General features: G+C 37.3%; 1 protein-coding gene across 1 annotated transcript in view; it reads left to right on the top strand.

The window, feature by feature from the left end:
- HCRTR2 (hypocretin receptor 2) overlaps window positions 1-9,486 on the top strand; it is a 33,592-nt gene extending 24,106 nt beyond the window's left edge. Inside the window, exons 5-8 of the mRNA XM_071741703.1 lie at window positions 2,821-3,041; window positions 4,448-4,569; window positions 5,650-5,850; window positions 7,418-9,486. Of these exons, the coding sequence (XP_071597804.1) occupies window positions 2,821-3,041; window positions 4,448-4,569; window positions 5,650-5,850; window positions 7,418-7,611 (738 nt within the window). The 3' untranslated portion in view covers window positions 7,612-9,486. The remainder of the gene's footprint in view (window positions 1-2,820; window positions 3,042-4,447; window positions 4,570-5,649; window positions 5,851-7,417) is intronic.
- The last annotated feature ends 2,931 nt before the right edge of the window (window positions 9,487-12,417 follow it).

Here is a 12,417-nt window from a genome sequence, read left to right as displayed (position 1 = left end):
ATTGCAAGTTACAATAAGACTTCCAGATGTATGTCAAAGAAAAAACACAGCAAGCACAAAATCACAGAATGGTTTGGGTTGGAAGGAACCTTAAAATCATCTAGTTCCAAGATCCTGCATGGGCAGGGACACCTTCCACTGGACCAGGTTGCTCAAAGCCCCATCCAACCTGGCCTTGAACACTTCAGGGAGGGAGCATCCACAATGGTAGATGGTTTCTTTGCCTTACACTTATTCTTTATTTATTTTTTTTAATGGGCTGTGTTGTGCATAGGAATTTTCAGATCACTGAAGTTGACAGATATACAAGATATCCTTACTGTAATTTGTGCAGTAGCTCTCAAAATGATTGATTTTGTCTTTCAAGCAGCTCTTTAAATACAAGCTTTTCAATGCTTTAGTTTGTGGCTCATCTTTTGAAGGACAAGAACCATCATGCCACTAACACCAGGGATTTTGACTAATTTATTTTAATTATTAGCAAGGAAGTAGTGACTTAGAAGGCTATGCTCTCTTGTGGATACTAAGCAGATGAAAAGTAACTGCTGAACAAATGGGGTCGAATGGATTTACAATAACAGTGGTAGTATGTAATTTGTATTATTAAGTTCCATCCTGTACACTTCACTTTACTGATGTCCTCATGCATTGACACTACTTATAATGATAACTAGGAATCCTACCTATTTTGGCAACTGAAAAGTATATGTCCAGTCTTTGCAAGCTGTAACTATATATGGAGCTATGTCCTCTGGTTATAATCCCCTTGATAATAGTTTAAGGTGACAGAAGAAGAGTGCACAAGAAAATAACTATGCACATTTTAGTACCTGTTTGGACATGGTTAGTGGGCTTTTAGTATATTATTGAAGTGATACAGATTCATTACTGAAAAGCAAATATATGCATTACACTGGTGTGAGTGTATTTGTAAACTGGTGTGTCTGTGCTTATATGAATGTTTATTTGTAAATGTTTCTGTATGCTCATAGATGCACTTCTGAAATGTACTTTTCTTTAGATGGTACTGGTTCAGCAGCACATCTATAGGTACATAGTTCTCTTTTTTTTTTTTTCCTCTGATAAAATTCTAGCTGTGTTATTGCTTGCTCATGTAATATGTGCAAAGCCCCAGTGTATGCCAGGTGAGGACTGAGGAAAAGAGGGCTCTGTAGAAAGGCTCTCAATATAAACTCCTGAAGATTTAGCAATATAATATATAGTACAGTGAGATTGCACATTGAACACTGTCCCTATCTTTGATCACCTCTTACTATAAAATACTGTTTGAATACCAGAAAAGACCCTTTTACATGCACAGGCAGGTACAAGCCATTTACAAAAACAGTCATGTCTACCATTTCTGGAGGAAGACATTTACAATTTTGAGCCCAGATGCTGTTTCTTTCCTTCTAAATTGCATCTAACTACCAAGAAACTTGGTCAAATAATTCCTCAAGTGAGCTTAAGTAGAAGTAAGTGCAAGGTTGGATTTTTTTTGCTTTATGTCCATGGAGACATTAGAAAAAAATAAATGTTAGAATAAATCCCTTGTTCAACTTCATTGATTTCCTGTTCACTACAACAGAACTCTGCCAAAACTTTCCAGTAGTGATAAATCAGGTCTGGCAGTACACATAAATGCTAAATTAAGGGCTTCTCTGTGCAGGGAAGCTATTCTCAAAAAAAATACACAACATCTATTCTAGAACAATAATGCATGTGCATATTTTATTTTAGAGCAAGTATTTACATTTTAGCTTACTTTTTTTTTTTCTGAAATAAATATAAAAAATTTCATTGTCTTCTGACTATCTTATGTGGATAAGCTGTAATTTTTAAAATGGTGAACAAAATCTGCACTTTGCAGATAACTTTAAGCATGGATTATTTTTCACTCATGAGACTAGTCACGCCACAGGCAATTGCACTACACCTGGGTAAAACTATATTTCTACCCAAAACAATGTATAACACTGAAAACATTATAAATGTCATTGTAGTAGAGGTCTCTGAGAAAGTCCTGGACATCTGCACATTTCACATTTGGTGGCAGGCAGGAAACAATAATTATGAAGAACTGAAGCCATGTTGCTTTATTTGGCTTGGTATAGGTGAGGGCAAAGAAAACAAAACAATGAGATGGTTTGGGTTTTATTTGTTTGGGTTTTTTTTAATAGCTACATCTACCAGTTTCAAGGTGCCCTTGGCTCACCTAATTCTTCCTAATTTTCCACCTAATCATCTTCCATGATTCCCCTGCATTCATCATTGCATATAGATTCAGGTTTGAAAAGCTTTGCAGGGAGATCCCCACCTCATCTGTGATTCTTTGTGATTTGCTTCACTGTCATTGAACTTGCATATTTGGAAGTTTTGTGGCACTTGAAAAGACTGTTTTTTAATACTTGGTTTCCAGTGCTGAAAAAATGTACAGTGTTTTAAATTAGCAGCATATGGATAAGACAAACTACTCTGCCATACAATAAAACATTTAATGTACAATTTATAGCAATTTAATTGCAGTGGTAGGCTTGGTTAAGTGCGATAGTCTGAAGAGACAGGCAAGGCAAGGAATGTGGGCAGTAGAGACAATTTTAATACATCAGTTGGCATATTTAGATTAAATACAAATTTTTATACCATTCTTCAAGTGTATTTGAAATTGGGTTTGTTTCTTGCAGCTATATCAATTAAGTTAACAAAAAAATACTTCTCCCTGCAAGTTTATGTCATGTATGTCAATAAGTCTATTTTTCTTATTATAGATAGCCACAGAGGGAGGGGTTTCAAAGTGCCCCTTGTTTTGTCTGTTTTTAGATCCCAGGAACTTCTTCTGTTGTTCAGAAAAAATGGAAGCCTCTGCAGCCCTCAGCACAGCCCCGGGGGCTGGGACAATCAACAAAGTCAAAGATTAGTGCTGTGGCAGCTGAAATAAAGCAGATTCGTGCAAGAAGGAAAACAGCACGGATGCTAATGGTTGTCCTCCTGGTTTTTGCACTTTGCTATCTACCAATTAGCATCCTCAATGTCTTGAAAAGGTAAAGTTCATTTAAACATTTTGTGAAGCTTTGTGTATAAAAACTATCCTTTCTTACAAGATTTTTCTTATTCTGGCAGATGCTTGTGAAAGATAAGCTTATTTTTTATGTTAAAGAAATGGAAAACAGCCTACACTTGCAAGAAAAAAATGTATATCTACCCTATCCATAGTATTTAAACGAAAGGCAAGATTGTGAAACCCTTATTAGCAAGCTCTTCCTCACAAAAATAGTGGGATGCCTATCTCCTCATTAAAACCTGTCATTTACATGGGATTACAGCTTGTTTGCTGTAAATGCACCCCTGGAAGTACATTTACCAAAAGCATCAGATGGAGGTTAGCAGGATAGTGGAGTGTTGTGGCTTGCCCCTCCAGGACTGTGAAATGCTGGGTTCAAACCCAAGCCCCACCACACACAATTTTGAGACCTTAGTTTTTAGAGACCACTTTAGTTTGCCTACGAAGCTTTGTTTTAATTTTTCCCTTTTCTCTCCTCTACATTTGAGACATAATTGTTTACATTCTGCCTTTTTATACATTGCCTGCCAGGCTGAGGCTTTGGTATAGCTATACCTCATGAGACCTCTGGAATAAATAATGACATATAGCAGAAAATGTGAATATCTTGAAGAATGACCAGCCTTTTATTGGTGCTTGAGGAACTTTTTCAGTTTTAAGGAATAGTTTCAAGTTGGATATGAAGACTTAATTACATCTCACTCAATTCTGGCACTTTCCTGAGGCCTGATTTAAGTACTTTTCAACCTCAGGTCCCTCAGGAGGCAATATGGAGAGGCAGAATTTCCAGAGGGCAGTTCAGGCCTCCTACAGTCTGAACTACAGGGGCACTACTTAGGGTGCCTAAACAACAATAGCAGAGTGGGCCTGTAGTTAGATTTTCAATTGAATGGCATTAAGTGGAAGAAATCTGGGCAAAGCAGGTTTCTCCAGAGGAAAAGGTGGTATTGTGGCCACAGGGTTCAGGCCAGTTCAGTGCCTTTCTAACTCCAGAGCTCCTATTAATTGGATGTTGGGCCTAGAGCTGGGAGCCTCAATTACTTCAACGGGTCAAAGGCAACTTTTCCTCTTTTTTTGGCTTATCTAACGCCCACTGACTTTGGCACTTAGCAGAAAAGTCCTGCATCTGCACCAACGCAAAGTAAAGTATTGATGTTCTCTGTTGTGCTCAACCACCCAGAAAGGGACCATTGAAGGGACTGAGGGATGGGGAGGGGGCTTTATTAGCTTAAAAAAAAAACCAACAACAAATGAGCAGTGTTGAATCAGCTTTTCTGAGATGCTGCAAATAGATCATCAGAGATAAAATTAGGCTAGAAGTTGCCAAACCTTTTTATGTGATTTCTAATTTTGCCATTTTTCAGGTTTGCTTTTCTTTTTCTGTAGGGTTTTTGGGATGTTTAATCATGCTGATGACAGAGAAACTGTATACGCCTGGTTCACATTCTCACACTGGCTTGTATATGCAAACAGTGCAGCCAATCCTATTATTTATAACTTCCTCAGTGGTAAGTCACAGTCACCTAGAACTCAAGTTTAATGTACAGTTTGAATGTAATGAGCCATAGCAAATAAGATTAATGACTGTGTAACATCAACCCAGCTCCTCTGGTGGGAACTAGATCCTCTTCTTGGAACAAGTTGCCTGATGAATCCCATTGCCTTCAGGCTATCTACCTATAACTAAACTAAACAGTGCCAGGGCTTGAGTCCAAGTGCTTGAATTTGACTGTCCATGCTTGAATTTGGTAGAGAAGTTCCTGGCATGACTTTGGTCTGAAACAGTTACTGTTCCCCTAAACACCCCCTGGATACTGTCAGGGAGGTAGCACAGGCCACCACCTGGGCTGTCTCCAGTTGTCACTTTATATTCATGTACTGGGGTTTGAAGGCTGTGAGTCTGGCTCACAAGGCTAAATCCAAAGAACCAGCCAGGATGCTGTGTGCTTATTAGCATAGATCTGTTTGAATTGATATTTGTCTTATTTGGCTTTGAGCAGCAGAAGGACCTAAGCTGGAGGTATTAGAGCTAAACTCAAGGAGAAAAAAGTCATTTGAATCTCAGTACTCATATGCCCATTGTAGGGTTTTTTGTAATGTGTGGCATGAGGATGATCTGAATGATTTATTCTAAGCCCCAAAAGCAAACTAATGGACTATAGAACACTTTGAATCTTCTTTTACAATGTACTGAAAAAAAAACAAAACAAATTAGCCATGCCCTCTCTTTTCATATGCCAAGTAATGATTCAGTCATTTAAGGTTAGGATTGCTCAATTACTTGTTTTTGCTAGAAATGTTATTAATCAACAGACTATCCCTGACATGATTTCACAAATCATTCTAGCTTGTTCATTATTTTAGCCAAGGTTTCATGCCACACCTGATACCTCTTCTTACAAAGGTTCTGTTTTTTCTGTCTTTCTCCAAGATGTTAAAATTGTGATTTCCCACCTCTGCATTAGAATAATATCTTTGTATTTTGGGTTAATGTTGCTTTAGATAGCTGCTTTTGTCCTAACATCTGAATTTTTTTGAAACATGGTTTAAAGTACATTTTTTTCATGAGTTTCTTTTGTGGTTGGCAGGGAAATTTAGAGAAGAATTTAAAGCAGCATTTTCTTGTTGCATCTTTGGCATTCGCAGTCACCACGACGAGCGGCTCTCCAGAGGTCGTGCCAGTACAGAGAGTCGGAAATCCTTGACCACCCAGATCAGCAATTTTGATAACATTTCAAAACTTTCAGAACATGTTGTATTGACCAACATAAACACAATTCCAGCAAATGGTACTGCACCTGTTACCCACTGGTAGTATACTTGTCCCTATGTCTTAAGATGCTGTGGAAGTAAAATTGAATTGTGCATGCAACAATATTTGAATTTGAGCACAATGCAGTGAGCAAAGAGTGTTTACAATTAAGAGTTGCCTGTAAGAAAAGTAACTTACAAGAAGTATTTTATAGAATATGCTACAACTTTGGTTATATATAAATTTCATCTCATTTATTTCAAAAGTTGAGTTGCAATTGGGGAAGTGGTAAGGTAAGAATATTTTATATAAATATTGGCTTTGAATCCCTTCTTCCTTGAGACTCCTAAGTAAACAAAGAAGAGGTACCTGAAAGCACAAAAATAATTTTCCCCAGAGTTGCAATGTGTTTATTGAACTACCCAAATATCCATGATTATTTCAAATTATGTGCTTGCCATGCATTCTGGTGTGAGCCAGGCAGATCAAATGAGAAATTCACATTAATTTTTCTTCTCAAATTTTCTGTTCTTTTATCTGTTGGGTGGGTTACTGTGTGCATTCAGGAATAGCTGAGAAGACACTCCTTTTTTTTTTTTTTTTTTTTTTTTTTTTTTTTTCCAATACAGGCTGATAGACAAATGAGCACAGTCTGAAATAGAAGTTGTTTAAGCTTTCCCAGTTCTGGGTAAACATTGAAATGATTGTGCAGTTCTCTAGCTTTGTGAACAGATAGAAAATGGCGTATAATTTTTTTATTTTATGTTTCTCATTACATTGGATGTTATACCCCAGGACTTTTCAGAGGATTCTGAGCACAGAATTAATCCCATTTCTCATAGGGATGTGAACTTTGGCTGTCTAGAAGTTATTTAAGATGCTCTAGGTTAGAACTATATAAACTATATGTTTATAACAGAGCAACTGGTATCTCCAAGGACAGCTGATCTGCACCTTAACTATATATTTATATATAAAGAATTTAATAAATTACCTCTGAAGTCTGTTATTTTCACTTACTGTAGAAGGAAGGTTTGGGTTTGGATTTTTTTATCCTGAATTCAGTTTTCTCTTGTCCAATAGTGTTCCCATTCCTGTCTGTACAGCACAAGCAAGCTTACAGCCATGAAGCCTGTATGACAGTGGGTGACTGTAGGTTATGTTTCTCTTCCCCCTGCTTGTTCTGTGCTCTTGGCAGAACATTGGACTCGATGATCTTTAAAGGTCTCTATTCCAACCCAAACCATTCTGTGGTTCTGTTATTGACTTGTACACAAGAAAATGTAGTGCTGTGCTGGTCACAGTGGCATCTGGATAAGGAACCACAGGGCAATTTACTAAATAGTGCATATAAAGTAGCAGAACACAGTAAAAATGTTTAGAAGTAAGAAAATCAAGGTTTATGTACTAGAAAAACCCTCAGACTTCAGTCAAAAAGTCTTCACTTAAAATTTGGAAGTGCAACTTGGAGTATCTTCTATCAGACCATTTTGTTAATAAAATGCCACTTGCACACCTCCAGAGTGTGACAATCACAAGGTGAGCCAGTCAGCTACCTGCTATAAACACAAAAATAATCTTAAAATCATCTTTTTATCTTGTAGGTATCCCAGCTACACTCAGCCCATTGAAATCAGTGGAACTGCATCTCCATATACCAGGGATGAACATGACTTCAAATTTAGATGAAGCCATGAGGGTTTCTGCAGAAGACACTAGCAACATGGAGACTACAGAGTGGGACAAATTCAGCCCTAGCATAGCTAAATTTACCTCGATGGAGTTACAGCAAGGATGACTTTGGCTCAGTAGGTGTAATACCACCAGAGAATGGCACATGCTTTTAGCTGTGTTACAGACTACAACAACTAGACAAAGGGATTCCTTCAAGACAACTGTCTCTCCTATTTCCTCTCAGTCTTACAGAAACCTACTTACCTCAGTATGAACTAAAGAAGATGTCTTTACACGCCTTTTTAAAGATTGGATTGTATAATACTTTGTAAATACTGTAGATATTTATTTTTATATATTTTAGATGCTGTGGAATGTTCTAAAATGTATCATATGATGAACTCCAATGTATTTGAAAGAAATCTCAAGCATAATTTATTTATATCCTGTTTCTATAAATGAGTGATTTATTTGCAAGGAATGCTTACTTATGCACTAGTGATATTCTGGAATTACTTTGCACTTATTTTTCTGCTAATTCACCTCTAGTAAATTCTACGTTAACTATGGAAGTTTCACTTCCATATAAAGTGTCACTTTAGATTGATTTTGGAAGATTCCAGGCTACTTTTATAAGCACAAGTGTGCTTCTAAGATGTGAACCCAAAGTGCTGCAAGTCACACATGTTTTCATAAGATTACACTAAATAGCCAATTCTTTTTTTTTATTTCCTTCAGATTCGAGTGCCTAAAAAGTAACCACTTAAATGAAACTTACATGATGCTCAAAGGTGCTATAAGCTTAAAATTCCTGCTCAGGCCAATAGGAATAACTAGTGTGAGCACCCCTGAGGAACAGGACATTTTAACTTTGGTAGCTCATTTTAGTCCATAATGTCTGCAAGTGTTACTCCAGATCACTGAGGATATTTCAAATAGAAAACACTGATTATCTTGCTTGCTTTCATGATCTCTTCCTTAGCTGCCATTTCATACTAATGACACAAACAATTAACAGACTTATATGCCAAGAAAATGTTGACTTTTGTTTCACTTTGGAAACTACAAAGGTGATATCTCATTGAACTAGAACATCAAATACTCCTCCATTTTTCATTTTTGGGACAAGCTCCCTGGCCTGGGGCTTCCTAACATGCATTATAATTATTTTATAAGAGAACAAAGATGGTGCATCTCTGGAGACTTAGCCTACTAGGAGAATGTGGTCTATTGGTCAGAAAGAGACTAAACCATAAGAACCTGAGCTACTATCTCCCTCTGGCACTATTATTGCACTTCAGTTAAGATTTTTCAAAAGGAAGGGTAAAATAGGAAGCAGGACTGATTTTTCAGTAAAAAGCACTTGGCATCATAAAGCTAAGGTATTCTCACATGTTAAAATGTTTCTGAAAAGCCAATTATTCATAGGCAAGGTGTTATTTGATTAACTTCTGTAAATATTTTTCTAGGTTTTACTTTGACCTAATGTTATGTGATGTACTATCATGACAGCTATTGTTTTACAAAACATTTAATCATTTCATGCTTTAATCTTTCCCAACAGGTGTTTTACTTCACATTGCTGCAATTATTCCTAGTTTACACTGGTGTAAAGTGAGAGAAAAAAAATTGCATTTGTTTGTATATTAAAGTTTTCTTTTTCTATTAAAAAAAAAAAATGTAGAACATTCTTTTTCTATTAAAAATGAGAAATGCCTAAATGGAAAGACTGGTTTAACATAAAAAAAATCATAAGAATTCCTACATCCCTATGCATAAACTTAATTTTTGAGTATAGCTATTATATTGTTGTTATTTCAAGAAACTATTCTGCTTTGTCTCTACTAAGAAAAGAAAACCCAAATAATCATGGAAATTACAGCAGAATTTTATTTCATAGCTATTGCAATTCCTTTGCCTTAGAGGGCTATTTTTGTTCTTCAGCCACAGAAAATGTAGTATTCTTAAACTGTGTGGAATAAGATATAATTTTCCTATAGTATTTGAAATGGTTGGACAAATAGCTGCTGAATGAAAACACTTCAGAAATGAGAGAGTGCAATTTAATTCCATTTTTCTTTCCTTTTGATAAAAGTAAGGAGAGTCAAAAAGCTAAAAACTAATAAAGTAATCTAGATGCAAAATAGTTATCAGTAATCATTTAACTGTGCCATAAAATGTTGCCTCAACCTGCTGCTCAAAAACGCCAATTATGTCAAAATTTTGAAAACCTGTACTTTCAGAAAATGTATTTTTATCTTTTCCTTGAAGAGAGAGCAAGAAAATAGAAATGAAATGGCTAAGAAAACTTTGACAGTATAAAATGGGCAAATGTGGAAGAGCAGCAAAATTCTCCTGCTGTGTCAGGCACGTTCCCCAGATTCCTGTGAGAGGACCAGGTGGTGGTGCTGAGGGAGGGAGTGGCAGATTGTTGGTGGTGATCCTTTAGGAAAAGAAACATAAGCAGCATGTTTCTAACAGAGGGTTGAATTCAACCTGCCACTTACCTTCTTTTTACTGCTACCTCAGTGCCAATGGGATAAATTGTATTGGTGAACCTGGGGTGAGGACACGACTGAAGTTCATTAGCAGGTTTGGGCTCCTGCAGGTCCCTCATGACATCTTAGAAATAAAGGTTTTGGCTTAATTGTCCCTTTTTAAAGAAAAAATTTATCCTTTATTATCTTTGTTCTCTTTTCTTATTTTCACTTAGATCTCCAAAATTAAAATATACCAGCATTCCTAGGAATTTCTTTTAGCTGTAATATTAACTTAACAGTAGTTTTTGTGGGTAGAGTATAAATAAAAGGTGAGGTAATAATTGACAAGTGGTTTGGAGCTATTCTCTGGACTGTTTTTTATTGAACAAACAGCATATCTTTCAGACAGAAGTTATGTGATCAGAGCTTATCTAAGGATTTGAAGGATAGGTGGGAAGTCTTAATCAATTTTTACCAGAGTATGATTATCAAGTTAAAGAATCAGTTACTTTGATTGTAAGGTTTTTCATCCCAAAATCTGTGAGTCTTTTTCAAATATTTTGATGCATTTTTATATGTATTTATTTAATTACTTTACAAAAATTTGAGAAATACCTAGACATTTTCTTATTTAACGCAGATTAATGGTGTTTTCAGACACCATTTCACCAGAAAAATTCGTAGGCATTTAAAACTCTGTTGCCCACCTGTTTAAAGCAGTGGAGGGTTTTTTACAAGTTCTAGAGCCTTTTACTCCACAAAGATTCAAGCTGGATCCAGCTGGATTTATTTTTGAATAAAAATAATCACTGGGAGTTTTCAGTAAATATAAACCCGACAGCAAGAGGTGGATACTTATGGAGACAAGTATTTCAGTATACTTTTGCATGTAATGGAAATTAAAGGATCTTGAAGAAGTTTATGGACTTCTTATCCAGCAAAGAGGAGGAATTAGCATTTCTTACCCAGTCTATAAATACTGAAAATTATTTGAAAATTGAGCTTTAGCTGGGTTTTGGTATTCCACCATTTCCAGTAGCAAGTCAGAAATATAGAAATGGAGTTCTCACACAGTTGTTTCTGCTTGGTTGTAGCATTATCAGACACAGAGCTTAAATCAAAACATTTATTCCTGAATATGTAAATTTTTGTGCCCTCATCACTATGGTACCTTGTCTCTTAATATATTTCACAGTTTTTAGAAGTCTGATGTCCTTCTTTTCTGTTGTCCCACTAGTAATAAGTTTGTGGCCTCCAGAACCTAAAAATTTCACCTTTTTTTTTTTTTTTTTTTCTTTTTTCTGGACTGCATAGGAGGCACCATCTTATTCTCTAATATTGACAGAACTGATGCACATTGTTAACCTGGAGAGAGCATTATAGGAAGGACAGTACACTAAAAATTATCTTAACTCAGCCCTCACTGTGAAATGCAAGGCAGCCTTCATGTTGCAATGAATTACGGCCAAGGAAAATTTGTCTCACAGCTAAAATTATGATAATTGCTCAGGTTATTCCCTTTACCTGAAAATAAGGGTTTTTTTTTTTCTGGATGTTGGATATATTGGATGAAATAGTAGCTTATTGCATACACTTCTGGAAAATTAGAAGTGTTCTGTATAGGACAAGCAACTTTTGAAAACAAGACTCACAAGTAGCATGGTAAAATCAGTGAGGATCTGTTGATTAGTGCCCCTTCCAGTGCAAAAGCAAAGAGAATCCATCAAAGTCAGGTTTGTGCTTGTATGATGTGATTGCTTTTTTTATTAAGTATCCAAATTAGTTGCTGAGTTTTGTATGACAGCCTGGTTTTTTATATGTTTTAGTGAAACTCCTGAAGTAAGACCCAGTACAGACCCAGGCTGTAGACCTCTAGTTCTCTCTTCTTCTGGCCTGTGTTCCAGCAAAGCTTCTCTCTTTCTGAATAAAAGATCATGATCCTATTCTCCACCTTAAACGAAAACAAACTTCTAAAATGCAAACTTATCAAACGCCTAGAAAAGTGCTTGCAGAAGATTATCAGACATCACAACAGGCATGATCAGAGACTGTAGGAAGCAGCCAGACTTGCTCTATAAGCTTCACCATGAATCAAGTGGGGCTGAACACGAGGGGCTGCCGAACCCCGCGGCAGGCAAGAAAGCTCGCAGGGGCGACGGGAGAAGCTTCCTCAAGACCTCCTGACCAAAAGAGGCGGGCAGAGAAAGAGGCGACATTTACACGGGAAGGGTGACAGACCTGCAGCCTCCCGCCCTTTCCCGTGGCCTTGGCTGCGCGACGCCCACCCACTGATGCCGAGCGCTGCCATGGGCGGGGGCCGGGCCGGGAAGGGGCCGAGAAGGGGCCGAGAAGGGGCCGGGAGGGCGGGCAGGCGGGAGGGGGCCGGGCGGGGGCTGGGCGGGGGCCGGGAAGGGGCCGGTCGGGGGCCGGGAAGGGGCCGGGAAGGGGCC

This window comes from Heliangelus exortis, chromosome 3 (genome assembly GCF_036169615.1).
Source record: "Heliangelus exortis chromosome 3, bHelExo1.hap1, whole genome shotgun sequence".
Classification (NCBI taxonomy): domain Eukaryota; kingdom Metazoa; phylum Chordata; class Aves; order Apodiformes; family Trochilidae; genus Heliangelus; species Heliangelus exortis.
The sequence above is the reverse complement of the archived record's forward strand: the minus strand, read 5'-3'. Positions and strand labels throughout refer to the sequence as shown.